Source organism: Vulpes vulpes, chromosome 2 (assembly GCF_048418805.1).
Source record: "Vulpes vulpes isolate BD-2025 chromosome 2, VulVul3, whole genome shotgun sequence".
Taxonomy (NCBI): Eukaryota; Metazoa; Chordata; class Mammalia; order Carnivora; family Canidae; genus Vulpes; species Vulpes vulpes.
In genome coordinates this window covers 48,124,933-48,146,808 of record NC_132781.1, presented here as the reverse complement: position 1 = coordinate 48,146,808, position 21,876 = coordinate 48,124,933, and the positions used below count along the sequence as shown (strand labels likewise).

General features: G+C 61.4%; 2 protein-coding genes across 29 annotated transcripts in view; both read right to left on the bottom strand.

Annotated features, from left to right (window-relative positions):
* Positions 1–1,028: 1,028 nt before the first annotated feature.
* On the bottom strand, positions 1,029–9,405 carry NSMF (NMDA receptor synaptonuclear signaling and neuronal migration factor). 12 transcript variants are annotated; one of them, XM_072748016.1, is made up of 15 exons: positions 9,180–9,405; positions 8,713–8,774; positions 7,542–8,048; positions 6,425–6,500; positions 5,284–5,376; positions 4,512–4,588; positions 4,011–4,100; positions 3,430–3,554; positions 3,122–3,316; positions 3,009–3,042; positions 2,861–2,931; positions 2,690–2,769; positions 2,484–2,586; positions 2,196–2,271; positions 1,029–2,114 (listed from the first exon to the last, which is right to left on the bottom strand). In XM_072748016.1, the coding sequence occupies exons 1-15, from the start codon at positions 9,248–9,250 to the stop codon at positions 2,017–2,019; spliced, it is 1,758 nt and encodes a 585-aa protein (XP_072604117.1). In that variant the 5' UTR covers positions 9,251–9,405; the 3' UTR covers positions 1,029–2,016. The 12 variants fall into 12 exon arrangements, with proteins under 12 accessions (XP_072604117.1, XP_072604110.1, XP_072604107.1 ...); XM_072748009.1 differs by having other exon boundaries at positions 3,122–3,205; positions 9,180–9,404; XM_072748006.1 differs by having other exon boundaries at positions 4,536–4,588; positions 9,180–9,404.
* A 695-nt stretch (positions 9,406–10,100) lies between these two features.
* The window catches only part of PNPLA7 (patatin like domain 7, lysophospholipase), a 66,716-nt gene continuing 54,940 nt past the window's right edge, over positions 10,101–21,876 (bottom strand). For all 17 annotated transcript variants that reach the window (XM_025987930.2, XM_025987931.2, XM_072747995.1 and 14 more), the window contains 10 exons: positions 16,002–16,158; positions 13,976–14,092; positions 13,743–13,812; positions 12,884–13,000; positions 12,273–12,421; positions 11,725–11,877; positions 11,497–11,607; positions 10,992–11,076; positions 10,688–10,791; positions 10,101–10,518 (listed from right to left, as the gene is read on the bottom strand). In XM_025987930.2, the coding sequence (XP_025843715.2) occupies positions 10,429–10,518; positions 10,688–10,791; positions 10,992–11,076; positions 11,497–11,607; positions 11,725–11,877; positions 12,273–12,421; positions 12,884–13,000; positions 13,743–13,812; positions 13,976–14,092; positions 16,002–16,158 (1,153 nt within the window). In that variant the 3' untranslated portion in view covers positions 10,101–10,428. The remainder of the gene's footprint in view (positions 10,519–10,687; positions 10,792–10,991; positions 11,077–11,496; positions 11,608–11,724; positions 11,878–12,272; positions 12,422–12,883; positions 13,001–13,742; positions 13,813–13,975; positions 14,093–16,001; positions 16,159–21,876) is intronic.

Here is a 21,876-nt window from a genome sequence, read left to right as displayed (position 1 = left end):
TATCAGCCCCTGGATGCCCTTGCCCAGCTCCCCATGGGCTGCCCTACTCTCCTTATTAGCACAGAACGTAGGTGGGGAACCCTCCACCTCCACCCCCGCCTCTCACTGCTGCGGGGGGTGCAGCCATGACCCCGGCCAGCCTCGGCCCCATCTGCCACCACCTTCCCCCGGTGTCTCCTCCGCACATTTGCCTGTGAGCCCTAGTCACGTGCTGACCGCCCTTTGCCCCTCTCTGCCTTCCCCGGGGACCCTAGGGGGCATACACCAAGGCAGAGGCGTCTCAGGGCCCATGAGAAGCCAGGGGACAGGAAGGGGCAGGGACCCAGGCTCCAGCGGGTCCCAGGTGAGGGCTGCACACAACGTGCAGGCCACTGGGTCATGAGGGGAGTGCCAGCCTCACGGTTGTACAGGCACTGACACCCACGGACAGGAAGCCAGGCAGCACCGCACAGGCTGCAGGTGGGGGGAGCAGGGCGGCTGCGTCAGGGCTCAGGGCCCAGGCACTGAAACCTTGCACATGACACAGCCCAGCACATGAGCATGGATAGCCACCTGGTCCACGTGCCTATGGGTTCACTTGCTCCCGTCGCCACCTACACATCAGTTGCCCACTTGCTCGGCTCCCACACTCCTCCTGGCCCCCAGCACCTGCTGCTTCATCCTGGGGCCATGGGGGACCTGGCTGAGAGCACTGGGCACAGCCAGCAAAGCACGGTCAGCTGGTCCTAGGGTCACGCTGACCATACACAAGGGGGTCTAAGGGGTGGGTAGACCCCTCTGCTGGGTGTGGCAGCAGGGTGTAGGGGTATCTGCCCTCCCCTCTTGATGGCTCTGCCTCCTGAAGGAGCTCACCCTCCCCACGGCTAGACCCTCTTGTGGAGCATGCCCCTCAGCAGGAGTGTCTGGGGCCCCCCAGCTCTGTGTCCAGGCAGAGGTGTGCAGGCAGCCACCCCAGGCCAGGAGGCCCCAAAGTTCCTGGCCCCCTGGAGACAGTGAACAGTGCTGAGAGAGGAGACTGAGGCGGCAGCCGCAGCGGAGGGTCAGGTTTAATGGTCACTCTAAGGGATATATCGTACATCATTCAGAGCCCAGCACACACCCCTGCCCCTCCTTCTGCTGAGGGAACAGCCAAGTGTCCTCAGACCCAGGCTCTGTGAAGGGGGGCCTGCCCCCGAGCCCCAGCTATATACAAGAGCTGGCCCAGAAAGGCCACAGGCCCGCAGTCCACTGGCTGCTCAGAGCTGCGGGGGTGCCCGCCCCCCGGGACCCAGCCCAGCTGCCCCGCGGAACCCTGTGCACTGAGAGAGTGCTGCAGACCTGGGCAGGCGAGAGCTGAGCCACACTGCAGCATTGGGGTGGCGGCCGCTGGAGGCTGGGGAGCGGGCAGGACCCAGCTCGACCCAGAACCTCCTCCAGGGCAGTGCAGGCCTGCTCTCTCCACCACTGCCCAGGTGCCCCTGCTGGGCCGGTGCGGCTGAGGTCAGAGGAAGCAGGGGGTACAAGAGGGCATAAGCGCAAACCATCGGGGTCTCGGCCAGGGCTGGAGCCAGGCCGGACAGCCGGGCAGCACTGCCCCACAGACGGGCCGCCCTGGTGCTGGTGATCAAATACGGCAGGGCTGGGGGGTGGCTGGGGGCAGAGAGGGTCCTGAACACATGTCGGACTAGGTTGTCTACACCATAACTGGTAACAGAGCACTGAACTATTCAACTAGTAATGCTGCTTCCCTTTGAATTGTTTTGGGGGTGTGAAAATTGCACTTATTTCTATGAACCCACATTGAGGAGCTGCCCGGTACAGGGCTGAGGCCCCATCAGCGTCTGGCTGCCGGGCAACCCCTGGCTGAGTGGGCCGAGGCTCTGACCTCTGTGGCCCGTGGTGCAGTGAGGGCCAGACCCCCTGGCAGGGAACCTGAGGGACATCTGAGGGTGCCCTGAATAGGCCGTGAACACTGGGACCCATGCGGCCCAGCCCCAGCCACTAGTCCAAGGGAGCAGCCGGGTGCAGGCCTGGCCCTCAGAGCACGTCCTCGAAATCCAGCAGCTTCGAGTGCTGGCGGCTCTTCCACAGGCGGTACAGCCGGAAGTCAAAGTAGGTCTCGATCATCTGCTTCCCTGGGCAGAAGAAGAAAGGCCAGGACTCAGGCCTTGGCTCCCGGATGCGACCTGAGGCTGCCAACCGGCCTGGAAACTCACCTTGGGCCGACAGCTCCAATGGGGACTCGAAGGTGACCCTGTATGGGGTCATGAGGCTCCTGAGATTCTGGAAGAGCTGGAAGGGCAGGGCAGGGCCATGAGTTCAGGATGGGGGAGGGAGAGGATGGGGGACAGTATTGGGGCAGCAGGACCCCCCACGGGGCTCAAGCACAAGGGACCCTGGGGGCTAAAAAAAGAAAGGAGGGTAGAATGACCAATGAGAGGTTAGCGGGGTTGGGTTGTCCGCAAGCCCAGGGCAGGGTCTGGGGGGCGGGGGCGTCCCTATACCTTCTCCCCGTTGGGATTCCCCAGAATATAGCAGCCCATGATGTGGATGATGTTTGGCTCTGGGTTCACTTTGCTCATCAAGCGGCTCAACCGCTTCCAGAAGCTGTGAGGGGAGGCGTGGGTCACAGGTGGCCTCTGCCCAGGCCTCCAGGGCAAGGATGGAGGGCCAGGGTGCAGGGGCTGGGGTGGCCCCCCTGCCCACTCACTGGATCATGTCCTCTTCTTTCTCCACTTTGGCAAATGTGGCCACCTTGTTCTTGAGCAGGTACAGGTGTCCGGGGCCACCCTGGAGGAGACAGCGGTTGGCCCCTGGGGCGCACACGGAAGGTGCCCGATCACTGCCCCCACCCCACCCCCGCCCACAGGCTGAGCCCCACCTGGCAGAAGATCAGCATCTTCCAGATCTTGGCCCCCTTGTGGTAGACATTCAGCTTCTTCTCTATTTCCTCTAGGGAGGGGGCAGTGTGAGCTCTGTTCCCCAGGGACCCTCCCTCCCACACACTGGGGGGCTTGGAGGCCACATACCCAGGATGTCCTCAAAAGTCGCATGCTCGTGGTCCTGAAACAGATACAGGCCACATGGGGGTCAGCGCCCTGCAGGCAGCAGCCCACCCAGCCCCAGGGGCAGAGGCACTCACATAGAGGATGGGGATGATGGATGGGTCGTCCCTGCGAATGATGGTCGGGATGTATTCAGCTTTGGGTACCTTGGAGGAGATGAGCTGGAGACAGCGTGGGGAGCTGCTCAGGGCCCAGCCGCCTGGGAGCCCCGGGTCGTGGGAGGGCCCCAAGGTACTCCGCACCCCCCTCGAGGCTGCTGGGAGGCCTTGTGGCTGTATCACATGCAGGTAGAGCCGATTGGGCTCCTGGAAGAAAAGGAACTCCCCGCCCCCACCAGCCCAGGACTGGCTGGAATAGGAACAGGGCAAAGACGGCCCGACCTCACCATGACCTTGGGGGGCACAAAGCCTTCGGTGTCACAGGCCACAGCCTCCAGGCCCTTCTCAGTCTCCCAGTCCAGATCCTCAAAGGCCTCCCCCAGGGTGCAGTGCGAGCTCTGCAGGTCACTACCTGGGGGGCAGGATGGGTCACCAGGACTGCAGAGCAGCACAGTACCCCCAGCTGCAGCCCGCAGACATGGGGTGGACAGAGCCCACACTGAAGGTTCCTGGAGGGTCCCTCAGGCCAGCCAGCACCCAAAGCGGGTGACAGAGACCAACACAGGCCACCAGCAGCCTGGCAACACTGCCACTGGATGCTGTGGCATTGGGGACCCTGGGGAGGCCAGTGAAGCTGGGTGTGGGTAGTGCAGCCCTGGCCACTCGGCGCCCTGGAGCTGGTGCAGCACACAGCCCTGCCCTTAGTTACCCTGCCCACGAGGTCGGTGGTACCAGCGCCCCCACCTCAGGGGGGGTAAACTGAGGCTCAGAGAGCGGAAGCGCACAAGCCTAGCTGCCGGGGCAGGAGGTCGGCCCTGCGCAGCGCAGGAGCTGGGGGCCTAGGGGACCTCCCTGCGCCGGCACCTACTGTCTCGGGAGTCGTGAGAAGTGTCGGCTTTCATGGGGGTGGGATCGCTCCAGGACCGGCTGAAGCTCCGCTCCCGCCGCTCAGCGAACGCTGCAGTGAGAGCAAAGCGGGGTCAGCAGCAGGGTCAGCGGGGTCATCAGGCAGGCCGACCTGGGCCACCCCACGACCCCCTGGGGACCTGGAAGGTCAGAGGATGCCCCCTGATGGCCCAGGGAGGGCGAGCAGGGTTAGCGGTGCCCCCGGAACTTGCCAGAGCTGAAGGTGGGCAGCCAAGGGGAGGGTGGTCAGAGGCCAAGGGCGGGGCCAGAGGTGGGACCCTGTGGAGGGGCTGGGGGTGGGGCCTGGAGCCAGAGGCGGAGCCTAAGAGCCAGGTTCCAAGGAGGGGATGGAGGGGGGCGGGTGCTGGAGCGGGGAGGAAGGTGCTGGCGGGGTTAGGACTGCGGGGTCTTTCAGGAGCAGCGAGCAGCCCGCGAAGCCCTGGTGGAGAGCAGCGCCGCCCACCTGCCCACCTGCCCGGGGTCTTACTCTGGGCCTTCACCCTCCGGCTGCCGACCATGCGCAGGTGTTTGCGGAAGTTCCTGGGGAAGAAACACGGGGGCTGCTGAGGATCGCCAGGGTGGGCGGCGGTGGTCAGCCCCCCATGCCCTCTGCTTGTCACTACTGCCCACGGCCAGGCCTGATGTCGCCTGAGGTCCTGCCTGCACCCCTTAGGGATGGAAATCCTTGCACCTGTGCCTTCCTGCCCACCACCCCCTTGGAAGCCCTGACCCGACGATGCCTTCCCAGCCCCGCGCCTCCACTGCCCACCCCCGAAGCCCACGGCCCCCTCTCCCAGTGCTCAGGGCAGACCAGCTGCCTGTACCAACCCCAGGCAGGTGTGCAGTCTAGAGACTCCCTCCCTGCCGGTGTCCCTGGGCCACCTCAGAGACGGGTCTTTGCCCCCAGACTTGTGCCCAGCCAGGGTCCAGTGTCCAAGATGGACAAGGTTTCTGGTCACATCTTTGAGGTGGGGCTTGCTGCTGACCCCACAGCTCTGGGGTTCAAAGGCCAGAGAGAGACATGGGTGGGCTAGCTGGCTGTCAACGGACCCCCCAAAACAGGCCCGGCGGCCCAGGTCACACGACCTCTCCTGCCTGCTGCGTCCCCAGAGCAGGGCCAGGCCAGTGGTCGCCACCGCCCTTCCCCCATCAGGTCTGCCAGAGCCCAGTGGGTCCAGGCCAGACCAGCACAGACAAGAGACGGACCCTGGTGGCGAGTGGCTGGCAGGCCCTACCTCTGGATTACAGACGCGGAATCATTCTCCCGTTTCCGGCGCTTCCTCTCCGCGTAGCCCCTGAACACCCTGGGAAACCACCACGAGTCAGCACTGCCCTTGGCCGCAGGTAGGAGGGACCGAGACGTGGGGACAGAGACATGAGCGCAGGGCCTGGAGGGGCATCCAGGGCGCCGGGCCAGGCAGAAGGGTCCTGGCCTGTCTCACCCTGTCTCCGCCCGGCACCTGGCAGGCCCTGCCACGGCCTTGGTGCTTGCTGGGGCACAACAATGCCCTTGTCCCTGGCCTGCCCAAACCTACTGGGGGCTGGGAGGGTTCCCCCAGGGACAGCCACAGTGCTCTCAGGCTCAGGTCCCACAGGGTACTTACGAGATGCTGGAGATGCGGCGGGAGGGGCAGCATGAGAAAGAAGACACAGTGAGCCACAACCCCTGCAGCCCCCAAGATTCCCGGTTACTACCTTCCCTGTCATTGACTCTGAGGGTCCCTCACTCGCATGCCAGGTATGGGCAGCACACTAGCTATGCTGCGGAAAGCCCACAAAAGGGCAGTGGATGTGGAGGTCACTGGCCTGTGCTACCAGGTGCTGTGACGTGGTCAGGCTGCCCCCAGCCAGCCTGAGAGCCGTGGTGGGCCCCCCTGGGTAGCACAAGGGGAGGGAGCCTGGCAGCCAGGGGTGCCTCTCTAGAAAACCCAGCTATGTGTCACGGAGACGGCGCCAAAGGCCCCAAGCGGGGGAGGGGGGGGCTCCTGCTGTGTGGCCCCTTGGGGTGCGTACAGGACACAGGTCATTGGCTGTTTGGGGAGCTGAGCTGAGGCAGCGGCCTAGAACAATCACTGCCACTGGTGCCTGCAGCGGCTGCAGCCCTAGGCTAAGTCCCCTGAAGACTGTGAAGGCCGGGGAAGACCATGAGGGCTCTCCAGTGCCAGGAGAGCAGAGGACAGGGCCATGGCAGGGGGGCATGGAGAGGCAGCTGGGGGGCTTGGGGAGCAGAGCGGCCAGCCCTGCCTTCCTCGGCACTGGGGTCACATCTGGCAGGTGGGCCTGGGGGCGGGAGGGTATGGCAGTAGTTCCTGAGCAGCGAGCTCCAAGAGGAGGCCCCAGGTCCAGGCTGTGGCTGTGTATCAGGTCATGACTCACGCTTGCATAGTTGTGGTTGCTGTATGGAAGCTGAAGAGGTTTTCCTTGGGGAACCAGGTACGGATGGGGACGTCATCTGCAAGATAAAACAAGTGGTAAGGGTGGCTGGGAATTCCCACAGCCTGTACTCCCACCTGCTCTGCCAAAACCCATGGACAAAGGGCACCAGGTTCCTAACCCTCTCCCAGGTGGGCGGACACTGGCAGGGGCTATCAGGCAATGAGCCTGCTCAGCTGTTGAAGCCAAGACAGCTCAGCAGCTTCGTGACGATGGTCTTTGCTGAGCTCTCTCTAGGGCTGCCTACAGCTGAGGAGCGCTGCTCTGGAAGCACAGCCTGTGTCCAAGGTGCCCAGGGCCAAGATTTACTCTGCTTCCCTTTGGTGAGGCAGGGAGGGGGAGGGGGACAAGGGCTGCAGCCTCTGGAGGCTCTGGGGCCTGCTCTGCTGCCTGCACCCTCCATGCCCTGGGACCATTCCAAGAGGGCTGGGGTAGAGGCCTCCCTTCTCAGGACCTCTATGGGCCCTACAGGGTGGAGGAGGGCGTGCTGTTCCTTCTCAGCCTCACCCCTGCCCCAGCCTCCTGCTGTGTCCATCAGAGGAGCACGAGGTCTAAGGTGAGCAGCGCATACCCCAGGCCATGCTGATGCCCAGGCTGTGCTGACATGAAGCCCAGAAGGCATCCTGGGATGATGTGGGGACTCAGCTGTTGGCAGCCTGCTCCTCAGGAGGTGACCTAGGGTCAGCAGGCAGGGGGGCTGCTCGCTGTCCCACAGAGCTCTCCTCTAGACACAGTTAGTCTCCAGGGTGCACCAGCCTCCCAACAGCTCAGCCATCCTGGGGGGTGCCCGATGGCAGGCCAGGCTCAAATGGCCATGTGCTTCCTGAGGGGAGTGGGACCCAGGGCAGTTACAAGTCCTCAGACCTCCCCAGAGGCAGCCTGATCTAACTAGGCCATGTCTTGTGCCTGCTCAATCCTCAAGATTCCCCTGGTCCCCCTCCTGCAGGAAGCACTCCTGGATTGACTTAATGCTGCATGGCACCCTGCACACCACGACCTGGACAGTGGTTGTCACCAGCAAACCCCGGCACCCACCCTTCGCCCCTGGGCCTGCCCTCACCAGACACACGATCGACACTGTACATCCTCTCCAGCTTCTTGCGGCGGTTCGTGGCCTCAGGCAGAGGTGGCTGGTCCAGCCCAAAGGTCCGAGGGGAGGGGCTGGGACCAGGGGCCAGCTGGGCGCATCCAGGACACTCCTTAGAGCCCTGGCGGCTGCCTGCCCAGCTCTGGCAGGACCTGCTGACATCCTCTCGGCTCCCCCCTGGGCTGGCACGCAGGGGCTGGCTGTGGTGGTGGGGGTGCCGCTCCCGCTGCCTCCGCCCCTTCACCACAGCCAGCTCAATGGCCTCGGCCTCCGGGCTGGGCAGAAGGGCCGGCTCCCCAGAGATGGTGTACACACGGGGCTGGGGGCCCTCACCGGCCGGCTGCCCACCAACAGCCTCCTCTGAGAGGCTGCCCTCGTAGCGGCCGTTGGAAACGAGGGAGAGGCGGCGCTTGTTCTGGGGGGCAGGCTGCATCTCGGGGGACCCGTCGTGGCCAGAGTAGGCATCGGCCAGCAGGTGGTCTGGGGGAGAGGCAGCAGGTGAGCTGCAGTCCTCTGGCCTTGCCCTCCCACCCTCCTGGTGCCGTGAGGGCAGAGAACACCCAGCGAGTGCCTGGCCCAGCAGTGGAGGGAGCTGCCCTCCAGTCCCAGTGCCCAAATCCTACGCCCCAGCCATCCTCAGAAAAGGTGTTTGCGAGCTGCGCACTTCTCTCAGAGACTCCCACCCTCCTCCTACCTGGGCCCCAGGCCCTGGGTGTGTGTGGGTGGAGGTGACAAGCTGTACTACCTGTGGGTGACAGGGGTGGACAGGAATAAACAGGCCACCTCCCAGCCTACCACTGCACCCGTGTGCCCAGTGCCAACTTCTCCCCTCCCCCCCACCAGCTGGCCCCCAGAGACAGTGGTGCCAGCCCTGGGGGTGCCAGGAGGCCTGTTGCCATGCCAACGGCCCAGGCTGGGTGGGTGCCATGGTGATGAGTGACTCGGAGCTCCTCCTGGGGCTCTGGGCCAGGGAGGGCAGGGGGCGTGAGGAAGCCAGCCCAGCAGGGCAACAGCTGAACTCACAGCCCAAGGGTTGGGACTGGCCCTTGGCCTGGGGCCTGGACAGCATCCCTAGGTCCCTAGGACGTAGGGGTGGGGCGGGGCTGCAGACCCACCCCTCTGGCACCTCTTCGAGAGCCCCTACCTGCACCATTCCGATTCTCAGGGTGACTCTGGGACAGGTACTCGCCAAATGCTCGGGCTGCTCTGAAGGGTGGACAGCGGGGTGCGCCGTCAGTACACCCAGGCCCCTCTGGACTCCCCCGACACCGGAGCCTGGGGCCCCCACCCCCACTCCCACCCCCACTCAGGCTCCGGGCACCAGCGAGCGAGGGTTCGGGGTCACCCCAGGCAGACCGTGCGGTCCCACCCCCAGAGACCCCAGGGCTGGCAGGTGGCAGTTCCAGAGACCCTGGGGTCCCAGAGCAGCGTGGCCGGGGCCAGGCCGGCCTTCTGTCCAGACCCCGTCACTCCGTGGGGGGGGCGTCGTGAGGTCTGGGAGGGGAGCGGCGCCGAGGTGGGGGTGGGAGCGGGGGAGGGGACGCGGCGTGAAGCCCCGCCGCGGGGGAGGGCGCGGGCGCTGAGCCCCGGCGGCCGGCCCGCCGCACTCACCGCACTTTGGCCGCCACCGAGGACATGGCCTCGCTCCTGAGCGCCCTCCTCCGGGAGGCGGCGGCGCCCATGGTCGCGGCGGCGGCGCATCCCCCGGCCTCAGAGCGCGCCCCGCGCCCGCCGCCTCCGCCGGGGGAGCCGCACCGCGCCGGCGCTCCGGCCCGGGACCCGCATGGCCGCGCGGGGCCGTCCGCGAGTCCCGCCGCACGGGGAGAGCGCGGCTGGGGCTGGGGGCGGCGGCTCCGCCCACCACGACGTCACGGGAGGGCGGGGCTGGGAGGCGACCCGCCCACCACGACGTCATGCCTGGGGGCGGCAGCGGGTGACGTCGGGGCCCGATGGGTCGTCCGAAGGGAACTGGGGCGGTGGCTCCGCCCCCCGGGGAGGTCGGGATGGGGGTGGTGGGAACCAGAGAAACTGAGGCTAAGGCTCCCTTGGCTTCAAGGTCCTGGGCCGTCGGGCCAGGGGTCTCCCTGCCCCCCAGAGACTTGCGGGGGCTGCGGACCCCAAGGGTAGGGCCAGAGCTGTCCCTTCTTTTGTACAAAGCACTCCGTGGCGCTATTTAACGACCTGAGCGGGCATGGGCGGCACACAGCCTAGGAGAGCAGCCCATGTTCCGCGGGAAAGGTGCCCGAGACATCAGGCGTGGACGCCTTTCAGCTCGGGGCGCCTCAGCCCCAGGCCGCACCCGGGGCGTCCTGCCTGTCTGGCCAGTGGTTGCTGGAGGGTCCCAAGCCCCAGCAGAGGGGTGCCTGGGGTCCCCACATGGTGACTTCGGAGGACAGCAGGCAAGGCCACACTCATGAATGTGCCCCCGCCCGCCGGTGGAGCAGTGATGGGGGCCAGGGCTGCTCCCTGGCTCCACTGGGACCTGTCGTGCTGCATTCTGCCACAGGGGCCTTGACGACGGACACGTCCACACACCATCAGATCTACCTTTATTGACACACAAAGTGGATGCACCAGGGGCTCCAACATCTCAGAGGCCTTGGGAGCCCCAAAGAGGCGGGCACAGCCCTGGGGACTGCTGTGTGTGCAGAGGGTGCCAGGACCCGGCGCCCCACCACAAGCTGCCGGCGCACGCAGGCCAGAGCCACCCAAAGCAGCCTGATGCTGGGCTCAGTGGTGCATGGGGCCCTGGACCCCTGCCGGGTCTTCCTGGCAGCTCCTCCCAGGAGCGGTAGGAGCCAGGGTCTCTGAAGGAGGCCTGCGGCACACATTGCTGTGGGGTGCATCCAAGTGGAGACTTCTAGGTCAGGGTGTTAGGGGAAGCAGGAGTCCCAGGACAGTTCTGCAAAGCTAGACCAGGGTGCCGATGCCGAAATGAGGGCTCGTCCTCCTGGAGGCAGACCACACAATATAAATGGGGAGTGAGCTTGGAGGGCTGAACCTGGGCCAGGTTTGTCTGGCTCTGCACCGCCGTAGGGCAGCAGGGACGGGGCAGCTGCCTGCCTGGAGCCCTGAGCGCTGACTCAGCCTAGGGGCAAAGGTGGGGCTGGGCAGCTCACCGAGTCTGAGCCCAGGTGGGCTGGGGCACTCTGGAAGTCAGCATAGGCGTCCTTGGGGACATCTGGCAGCTCTTCCTCATACTCCGTCTGGTAGTCAGACTCATCTGGGCAGAGGGGAGGGCTGTGTTGATCGACTCCTGAGGGCAGGGGCCATGCCATGGTGCCCCAGGTGTCCCCTGCAGCTTAGGAGGTCCAGGGAGGTTGGTGGCTTAGGGCAGCTTGTTGGGTGTGTCAAGGGTTAGAAGGAGACGTGGCTACCACCACCCTCAGCTATGCAGGCGTGTGTCCTGAGTGTCCAACTCACCATCCACTGTGGCTACCTTGGCGGGCTCAATGCGTGACACAATCTCGGCAAGGTCAGTGAAGGAGGCATTGGGGCAGGTGAGGACCTGGGGGGCCGAGATGGAGGAGACATGTGGCCTGGTCCCCCAGACCACAGCCCTTGGCTGCCTGGCCAGGCCCACAGCCCCCTCTCTGCAAGCCTCTATGATCCCAGCCTGCTGAGGTTCCCAGACCCCTAGAGTTGGGGCAGGCGTATGGAAGATGAGCAGAGGCCTGAGCAGACCCCTATCCTCTTCCACCACAAGCAGCATAGAGCCAAAGGGGGGCAAAAAGAAGGGATGCTGGGAGAGGCAAAGAGGTATTCCTGACAGGGCCACACCCCTGCCCTTAGTGCCAGAGGCTTGAGTGGCTGAGAGGGTGTGCTGAAGTACCACAGGCCGCCCTGCATGTCTCAGGCCCATCGAGGCAGGCAGAGGACTAGTCCCAGAAGGTGAGAAGGGAAGCAGGGGCGCAAATTGGGCACTCACGTCACACGCTGTCATCTTGCTTGTCCCCTGTCGGTCCTGTAGCATCTTTTCTAGCACACCGCTTCGACCCCAGATATCAAACACTGTCCGCCCATGTTGGTATCCCACTTCCTGCACACACACCAGCAACCCCGGGACCAAGCGTCAGGAGCCCCCACTTCTGAGCCCAGGAGTGAGGGCAGGCAGGCTCTAGACCCCACAGACCCTCCACAGCCCAGCCGCACTCACACAAATCTCGTTGAATTTGCCGAAGTCCAGAGTCCCGTAGCTGTCGATGGGGGGCCGCAGGTACTCACAGTACTCGCTGTTCTTCACCATCTCCAGCTGCCGGACGCAGCACACATAGGCCAGACGTGTCTGGATCTCTGCCATGTTCAACACCTGCTGCCATCACAGCATCTGAGCATGGCTCTGCAGTCCCCACACGGCCCCGGGAACCCCATAGGGGCACAGCTGCCTCTGTCTCATGCCCTGGCCCTCTCCCTCCCCTCTTCCACAGGGGGCACATCTCTGCTAGGCCTGGGAGGAGGGTAGGCGCCCAGCCAGGGTTCCTGGAGATGTGTCCTGGTGGTAGTGGGCCTGTCCCCTTTCTGCAGAGCTGGTCCAGGCAGGATCCCTGGCAAGGACAGTGAGCAAACGACTGCAGCCCCGTTGGCCTTGGAGGCCAGAATGCACTACAACCCTCCTCCGCCCATGGGAGGCGTGTGGGCAGCACCACACTGTCCACCTTGGGGACACCTGGCAGCCTGGGCACTGGGCACAGCTATGCCCCAGACCTTGACTTTTGTGGCCAAGGGGTTCCAACGCTTCCACAGCAGCCACCACCCAGACAGTGCATCGCCATAGTTGGTGAGGTCCGTCTCATCCTGGCTGCCCACGTCGATGGCAATCACCACCTTTGCCCCCATAGATCTGGCCACATCCGCTGGTGGAAGACAGTCCTGGTCACCACCCAGGGCAGGCATGCAGAGCCCCAGGGGAGCAGGGCCTGGAGCAGGGACGGGTACAGCCTGCAAGGGCCAGAGGGTCTTGTCTCTAGTGTCACTCCTGGGCCTGAAGAGGGGCAGCCTCAGAACCGTCCAACAGGTGACAGGTGTGCCCAATGGAGGGGCCTCACCCACAACAAACCTGGCACTTTCTGACTGTTAATTCCGGCTGTGGGCACAGATGGGACCTAATTGCTCTCAGCTCCTCTACTTGGCCCTTGTCCTGGGCGCTGCTAAGCTGACAAACAGCCATATGCTGGGAGCACACAGTGCCCAAGCATGTGTACAAGGGCATGTCTGTGCCTACACGTGTTCTCTGGGTCCCCTGAGTCCTGTAATTCCCCCAGAACACTCTGAGGACAACGTGTGCTACCAACCTCCCCACCCACTGGCGGTGGTACCTGGCAGGTTGTTGATGTACCCGCCATCCATCAGCAGGTGTCCATCCTTGGGGTCGCAGAGGGGAGGCATGTAGCCTGACAGGGACATGCTGGCACGCACGTACCTCCACAGGGAGCCTGTGAGGGAGTTGGGGGATGGGGGAGGTCACTGGAGCCTGCCAAGGGGCAGGAGGGGAGCCCTCGCTGCCCACAGTGGGTCTCTGCCCTGTACCCCCAGAGCCCTGCAAGCGTGGGGTCCTGAAGTCTGCTGGATGGCACCTGTCCTGAATAGACAGACGCACCTTCTGTTCTTCCTCCTCTACAGGGAGGCTCTGTCCCTGGAGGGAACACAGGGCTGGCCAAAGCCTTCTGTGAGCACCCCTGTCCCACTCACCTCCAAAGAGACACATGTACTTGGCTCCCAGACCACTCTGGCCTGGAAGGGGCCCTTGGCTGCCAGCCATGCCCTTGCCTCTTGGGGCCCAGCCCGCGTCTCCCAGAACCTGCTGATCTGAAGGCATAGACAGGTGCCCCGAGTGTGCCCTTCGCCTCACTCCTCTCTGCTCTCAGCCCACACAGCTATCTCCACCTGTGTCCAGTTTGGGCTTCTGGGTGTTTCCAGACTCTTGGTGATGTCCCTGCCCATTTCTTTCATGCTCACAGCAAGTTCCTCTCTGTGTTCAGGTCTCCATGAGCTTCTTGCCTCCTTGGGTCACTCTGGTGTGTCCTCTGGTTCGTGGAGCTACCAGGCTCTCTGCCTGCCTGCCCCCCAGTGCTGGGGCTTCAATACCCCTCCGCTGAGCCACTCTGCCCCGAGTAGGGGCTATGCCCCATGCACGCCTGGGCCTGCATGAAGGGAACCCAAGGACGAGGCGCTCACCATCCGTGTGGACCCGCATGGCCGAGGCTGTGATGTCCGTGGTGATGGTGAAGTAGGGGATCCACAGGTCCTGCAAGGGGAGGGCAGGACTCAGAAGGGCCCCCCCTCGACCTTGCAGGCCCAGTGGCTCGAGGGGACAGGGAGGATGCTGAGTGTCCAGACACAAGTCAGGCTCAGGCTGGCTGTGGGCTCCAGCTGGGGCTCCCCAGGATGGTCCCTGCTTGGGGCAGCACCTCGATCTGCCGGTCTTTGAAGACGTTACAGATGCTGCTGTTAAAGCCGGCTCCCGAGAACATGGAAGTGATGGGGTAGGTCAAGTCCAGCACTGTCTTCACCATGGATGTCATGTCCTGAGTGGGCAGGGCACACATGAGAACCCTGCAGAGGATGAGGGGCACCCCCCCACCTGCTGGCACAGGCCCTGGATGATCCCATGGGGCCCAGAAAGGGAGCAGGGATACAGCATCCTGAGGGATCTCTGGGGGGAGTGAATGCCTGGAGGTCTTGTGAGGATGCTCACTGACACCTGGCTCTCACTGCTTGTTCAGGTGGGGGGCTGGGGGGTGTTCAGAACAAAGCTCAGTCCAGGGCAACACTGGTGGGTAAGTGACCAGCTGCCCTGCCCCAGCTCACATCCCACCACGGCAGACTCTCATCGGGGTCTGGGAAGGAGTGGCCCTTTCTGCCGAAGCCCCCAGTCTTCTCTCTCTGTGGGACTGAGGCCCACCCTTACTCAGTGAAGATGGGGCCATTGAGACCTGCAAGGAGCAGGACAGGTAACGGGCAGGCCATGCTGGCCTGGCCCCCAGAACGCCTGGGTTCAAGGCTGCCTGACTTCTTAAGGGGCAGGGATGGAGAGGAAGGTCCTCTGCCTCTGTGCAAACAAGAGGTGAGACAGAAGAGCCCAGAACACAGGCCATACACGGGGAGGGCCCCCAGCCGAGGGTGAGCTGCCCCCCAACATGCTCACGCTGAGAGGAACAGGACAGGCAGAGGAACACCTGTGCAGCGACTCAGAGTCCTCTGCAGTTAGCAAGGCACTCCTCAAGGAGCCCCTGTCTAGTGCCACAGAGCCTGCAGAGGCCACCTGGTGGCTCTTGGCATGGCAAGAGACCAGAGGCTCCTGCAGACAGGTAGGGAGAGAGGGACAGCCTGCCTGCCTTGTAGAGTGGCCTTCTGCAGGGTCCCTTGGCCCAAGGCACACCGAGGACAATGGAGGCAATCAGGCCCAAAGCCCCTGGCCATGCCCACACCTGCAGCGGATGCAGCTGACGCTGAGGCTGAAGCACATGGCCCCCACCCCCTGTTCTCTGACACCACCCTTCGTGACGAGCTGCGTTAGCCCCTGGAGCCCTCATGGAGTAGCCACTGAGGGGTGTCTCTGAAGTGTCTGTGGGGCCACGTGGGTGGGGCACAGAACCTGCTCTGACAGCTTCTGCTACAGAACAGGACCAACTTCCTTTCTAGAAGGAAAACTCGAATACTTTTGGCCCTGCTGAGTTTTAGCCAGGGTTTTGTCCTGCTCCATGAGAACAAGGGAGCCACAGGTGCAGACCACACCACAGGGTGGCAGTGAGCTCCCCCCATGCTCCACCCCACCATGCTCCACTCCACCCATGGAGCTGCCCCAGTGGGCAGCTTCCCTTTCTCCCAGCTGTCCTCACTGCCCCCCACCTTCTCTGTCCCTGGGGCCCTTGCATGGGGGTCTGGGTCTTTGCACCCCGGAGAGGCCACTGCTGCTGCAGGGCTGGCTGGTGCTTAGCAAAGGCAGGAGCTCGCCGCTGGGAAGTCTTGGCAAATAGTGGTCCCGAGCCCACACCTGGACTTGCTTTATCAAATTCTCACCCCCTGCCACAATCAGCCAGGGTCAGGCCAGCTGGGAACAGCCCTACACCCCAACCCATGGGAAGCTGCTCACCCTGCCCTCCCTCCCTTCCTGCAGAAACCCCAATAAGGGCTCTGGCCTAGGCCTTCCCCTGGCTCTTGTCTGCCCCTCGCAGGCATGGGTGCTCCCCTGTGGGATGTAGGACTACAGGTGCCATTAACCTTTCCTTCTGATGGCGCCAACCTCTCCACGTTGTCCTTAGTGACCTTTATAAAATTAAGACCAGGCACCACCCAGAGCCGACCCCCAACACTGATATCTTTACTTCATTGGGCTCCTCACCCCCGACCACCCCACAAACCCGAAGCCAGGGCCCTGCAGAACTGCGACCAGGGGCCTGGCGCTGGGCCCTGGGGACAGCAGAGGCCCCTTACCTCAGCCCACTCCTTGGCCCGGATCCGGATCTGGCTGTAGTTCCGCTCCTCGGAGTACAGGGCACCCATGAAGGCCCCAATAGATGTCCCTCCGACCATGTCCACAGGGATGCCACACTCTGCCAGGGCCCGGATGATGCCAACCTGGGCACAGCCTCTACGCCAACCAGGAGCACAGAGCAGGAGTCAGCACTGTAGCCAGGCACACAATCCCGCATGCGCTGGCAAAAGGCGCCCGAGACGGTGGTCCCAAGCCGCCCCCTCCTCCTCAGCGCCCACCTCTTGCATTAGTCGGGGTGTGTGTGTGGGGGGGGGTTGTGGATGCCACCGGGGTGCCTCTCAGTGCCTCAGCAACAGCAAAGCTCAACCAGGCTATGTGCAGACTCAACAGGGTGGCCAACACACCAAGGCCCACCAGGAGGGCTCCTGATCAGTGCCCTCGAGGCAGCAGCCCCGGGGCTGACGGAGGGCACCCAGAGCAGCCCCCACAGGGACCGGGGAGCCAGGGTCAGATCGAAGCCATCACCTGAGCCTTCTCATAGATGGTGCCCGTCAGGAGCAGCCGGAGGACAACAGGCCACGTGGCCATGGCCAGGAGGACAGAGAGGTGGGCCCAGAGGGCACAGAGAGGTGGGCCCATGACCCGGCACAGAGCGGCTGGGCCCAGAAAGTGCCAGGGTCTGCGTGCCCGATGGGTGGATGAGTCAGCGAAGCACCTCATACACTGTGAGGGACGCTGCTTGGTTTAGAGAGGAAAAGGAATCCTGATGAAGTCACCATGGGGGCGGATGGAGCCCCTTATGCTGAGTGTAAGAAGCCATACACAGAAGGACGAGGGCTCTCCTCACGCTGGGATTTGGAGGGGTCAAACCCACAGACAGAGTGGAGAATGGGGCGGGCGGGGCACAGGTTCAGTGCAGGGAGATGGAAAGTTCTAGTGATGAACACTGTGAATGCACCTGACGCCACCCAATTTCACATTTTAAAATATTTAAAACACTAGATTTACAGCATGCATATTTTAACACTATTCAAAGAAAATACTGAATATTGCCACAAAAAATTGAATACTTATGTATAAGCCTAAAACAAAATTCTAGAAATTAAAGACAAGACTGACCCCTGGGGATAAAACTGAAAAGTCTAGGATGGGGCCAAGCGGCAACTTGCGAAGCAGAGATATGGCATCTGGTACAAGGAATGTGCTCAGCAGGGGAGTAGCAGCCCAGGCACACCCAGGGCACTCCTTGAACAGATGCAGGGCAAAAGCTGCTGGCTGAGGGTCAGGGTGCTCTGGGTGGCCAGGAAGACTGCTCCATGGGACGGCTGTCCGTCCATGTGGAGAGAATGTGTAGGATCAGCGGAGGAGCCCAGAAAGGGTAGTGGGCAGGAGCAGAGCCTGGAGAGACGCTGGTCTGCAGGCACCAACCTCGACCTCAAGCCTCACATTGAAGGAGCAGGACCAAGTCTAAGCACAAACCAGAATCAGACTGTTCCCATATTCCCGGAAACCCAAGATGCAAGATACCTGGGAGCAGCCTGAGAACGGAAGGCAACCTGCCTCCCCAGGGGCAGGGGGCTGGCCTCCCCGTCCTCTGAGGGCAGGGCCTACTCCCCAGGACTCGGGAGGAAAAACGACGGTTTACATCAAACAACTCAACTTAACAGAAATAACACAGTGAAGGGTGGACATTAAGGAACCAGAAGACACAGAGCAGAGAGGATGGACTCAGAGGGCAGGGGTGTCGGGCGTGCAGAGGGGCTACTCTGCAGACACTCCAGTTAAAACATGACGGGTAGGTGTGAACCTCACACGTAAGTAGGAAAATGCAGACAGAATGGACACATTCCTAGAACAACGTGACTAGCCAAACCTGACACAAGAAAATCTGAATCGTACTATAACCATCAACATAACTGAGCCTTTCATTTTTAAATCTTCACAAAAAAAACTGTATGTCCAGATGGTTTTACTAGTGAATGCTACTGAACATTTAAGGAAGAGTAACACAAACCTTACATAAAACCCTTCAGAAAATAGGGGGAAATAAAGCAGTGCTTTCTAACTGAACTCTGAAGCCAGCACACAAACCTACGCGCATTTCAAGCAAGGACAGACAAGCACACTCAGGTTCAAAGGGAGTCTGGCAATACAGAAACAGGACAACACATCGTGGGCAAGTCGCTCTGTCCCCAGAACACGAGGTCAGTTCTCATGTAAAACCCAGTGTTAGTTCAGCACCTCAACAGATGTACAGATGCTCCCCCAGCAAGCTGAGAACAGAGGGCATGGCCTCCGCCTGCAAACAGCTGCAGCCAACGCCACAGTCAGAGACAGAAGCCAACGCTTTCCCTTCCATGGGTAGCAAGGCAAGAAAAAGAACAAAAGACATAAGCATATTTTGGAAAGAAAGAGAAAAACCGCCTTAATTCCCAAAAGATATGACTTTTATATAGGAAATGGGAAAAAATCTTTTATAGAAAAGCCACTAGAATAAGTGAATTTAGCAAGGCTGTAGGATACGGTATCAATGTACAAAATATAAGTTGTGTTTCTATGTACTGGCAACAACGCTTTGAAACTGAAATTTAAAAGATGCCATTTACTACAGGAAAAAATAAATCCCATAAGATACTTAGCTGATGCTAAAAATTTATATGGGAATGCAAAGCACCTAGAGGAGCCAAAAATAATTTTGAAAAAGGCAAAAAACACACGGAAGGATCTGCAGCGCCTGAAGTCAAGATTCACCACGACGCGGTGGAGACCGGTGGTGGTGGTGTCAGGAAGGATGGACGTGTCACACCGGAGCCACGCAGTGACACACGGCCTCGGGGCAGGGCAAGCCTTCAGCCAGAGCTGCTGGCACCACCACAGGAAACATGAGGTGGGTCAGGGCTGAAGGGACATGCTGCTTCCCAGAGCTGCCGGGAAGGCCGACACCTTGGTGACCCTGGCATAGGCCAGGGCACTCAGGACACCAGATGCAATGACCATTCAAATGGAAAATCACACTTCATCAGAATTAAAAACTATTTATCCAAAAAATAGCACAGAGAAAATGAAAAGTCAAAGATGGAGAGGGAAAATTAGCAATAAGTATATCTGGCAAAAGGCTCATATCCAGACTGCATAAACCACTCCTCTGAACCTGAGACGAGAGACACACCAGCCGTTAAACATGAGGGAACGTCAGTGCGGCTAAGCAGCTACTGCCCAGCCAAGCACATGACATCATCAGCCCCACAGAGACGCCCTCTGACACGGTACGCAGGTGCAGGCTGCATGGAGCCCCAAGGCAGGGACACCTATTTCCCCTTGAAAACCCAGCTGCCTGTGGAGTGGAGGGGGCAGCAAGCCAAGTGGAAAGGGCCAGCAAGCAAGGCACCTGCTCGCCTGTTCTGAGTTCCCAGCCTCACACTCAGAGGGAAGACCAGGGGGAAAGCACTCAGACATCAGAAATATTTTAGAAGATCCATCTGAGAACAATCACCAGGAAAGCAGAACAAAAAGACAGATGGAAAACGAGGGAGAGATAGGGAGTGCCTGGGCACCCGTCACGGGAGCCCTGGGCAAAGAGGGCCAGCCCACGTGGGGTGCACCACAGAATACCCCCAGGCCTGAAGTCCATGAGTCCTAAATCTGGAAGGGCCACTGGAGCCTGCCGGCGAAGCAGATGGATGGCCTGCCCTAAGGCAGTGGCCAAGACCCTGCAGGAATAGCCTCCGGAGGGAAGGCAGGCCTCAGGAACGACACAGTGCCAGAGGCCCCAAACACCACAGCAGGGCCCCTAGACATTCTCAGGGGACGTGACTTCCATCTCGGCTTCCCCCCCAAACTGATGCCAAGGGCATTTCCTGCCACACAGGGTTTTAAGAACTTTTGCTTCCCAAACATCCCTTAAGGAATACGCCCCAGATCAGGAATGTGTCAGGAAAGAGGGAGATGAGGGGTCCAGGAAATGGAGCTGAACATGGGACGTACAACTCGAGGTTGCAGGTAACAGTGAAGGGAAGCTCCAGATGGCATCCCAGCATCCCTGAGGTGGCAGGAGCTTGGGGGGGGGGCGGTCCCACACAGGGAAGTAGAGGCTGCCTGGATGGCTGTGTGCACATGGACGCTCCAGTGCCGGAGGGTGTCTGGGCGCCAATTGGTGACAGCCCAGAAACAGCAAATGGCAGTCACAAGGAAGGACACATGGGACACAGAGCAACAAACTGCCTTAGCGCTGGGGGAGGAAGAGACCCAGTGATAACCAGCTGGGACTGTGAGTGGCTAGCAGGGAGATGGACAGATAGTGGGCAGGTAGATGATGGACAGACAGATATACTAGGGCTCAATCATCTAAAACTGAAAGAGCCAAACAGAACAGAAATGCTGCTTGGAAATGCAGGTGAGCAGTGAGGCCTGGGCTTGGTGTTGGAGGCGGACGACGGTGGCAGAGGATAGCCTTGGGGGAGGGGGGGAGGGCACGTGGCTTTTAAACTAAGCATCATCTTGACAAAAACTAAATTTTCATTAAACACACTGCTGAGCCTACAAACCAGGGTCAGGTCTGGGCCAGCTCAGTGTCCCAGTCCCCAGGAAGTGGCCTGGTCTCCCCTTCAGTCTAGCAACATTGGGCAAGTCACCAGGTCTTCCAGGCTTGCTGGCTGCTTTCAGGTACTAGAATATTCGGGATCACTGGGTGCGCAAGCAGTGTTCATGCCACACCACTCAGGCCAGGGCTGTGCGCACCTCGCTCTCCTGCCATAAGGGACTCAGGCCAGACGCAGGCCCCAGTGATTTCCAGGTAGGGAGTGCAGTCAGTGGGCTCAGACAGGCTCCTCCGCATGGTCCTGACCCTTCCTAGAGCAGAGCGTCTGGTTCCTTTTTGGCCTCCAGGCTGCACCGTGACTTGCCAGGTGTGAGCATGGGTCTGGCTCCACAGGCAGGAGACCACGGAAAGCCTCCCCGTGGCACTGCTGATGGGCTCCAGTCCTGCCGAGCCCCTCCCTCCTTCAGCTGGGGGGGATGTTCTTGGGATGGGGAGGTGCTGAGCCAGGCACCTTCTCCTCAGCCCCAGGGAGAGGCCAGTGCAGCAGCAGAGCTGGGAGGGTGGGGTGTGTGTGCAGGGTGCTCAGGAGGTTCAGGAACTTGGCCAGAGAGGAGGGGGCATGAGGAACTCTATCCCACAGGGCACCCCCAGCCCAGGACCCAGCGCAGGTGCCCCTTGCCTGCCTTATCTCCCTCCCTCTGAGGCGCAGGGGTCCAACTCAGATGTGGGGGCACTGCTCTGCCTCTGCATGCGCATCCGGTTCACCTGCAGAAGACCTGGACCTGCACACACCTCCCTGCAGGGTCCCCTTGCTGCTCTCCTGCTCCAGGAGATTCCTGTACTGCTGTACTGCTCCAGTACATTCCTCTTTCAGTTCAGGAGAAAGGTGGCAAGTGCCCGAGTGACAGACACAGGGCAGCAATCATTTAGGGGAATGTCCTCTACGGGACTCAACAGCCCAGAGAACCGAGGGTGTTGCACTAGGTCTGCAAGCATGTCAGGCCATGACTCTACAAAGTATATTAAAATGTAAAGAAACTCACCCGGAGCCCAATGGAAAGACTGGCAAAGGATAAGAACAGAGTTTTCAGAGGTGGCACAAAGGGCTGGCAGACAAACAGGCACTTCTAGCAAAGACACAGCCCGACCACATGGGCAACCATCACACCCTGGGAGAGCTGACAGGAGGCCCTGGCTGTGACCTGCACCCCATGCGGAAACCAGCTGGCCATGCGCTGGGCCTGTCTACAGACACTGCTCCCAGGACATGCACAGAGGCCTCTTCATCAGCATGCCCATGCACGTGTACACACATGTACACATGCGTGCACACACAT

Excerpts from the sequence above, each read along its gene's own strand:
- NSMF (XM_072748016.1), bottom strand. The coding sequence starts at position 9,250 with ATGGGCGCCGCCGCCTCCCGGAGGAGGGCGCTCAGGAGCGAGGCCATG. Across the intron at positions 2,932-3,008 it reads GACTTTTGAGGACATCCTGG|AGGAAATAGAGAAGAAGCTG; the intron begins GTATGTGGCCTC and ends CCCCCTCCCTAG. Across the intron at positions 2,115-2,195 it reads ATTGGAGCTGTCGGCCCAAG|GGAAGCAGATGATCGAGACC; the intron begins GTGAGTTTCCAG and ends TCTTCTGCCCAG.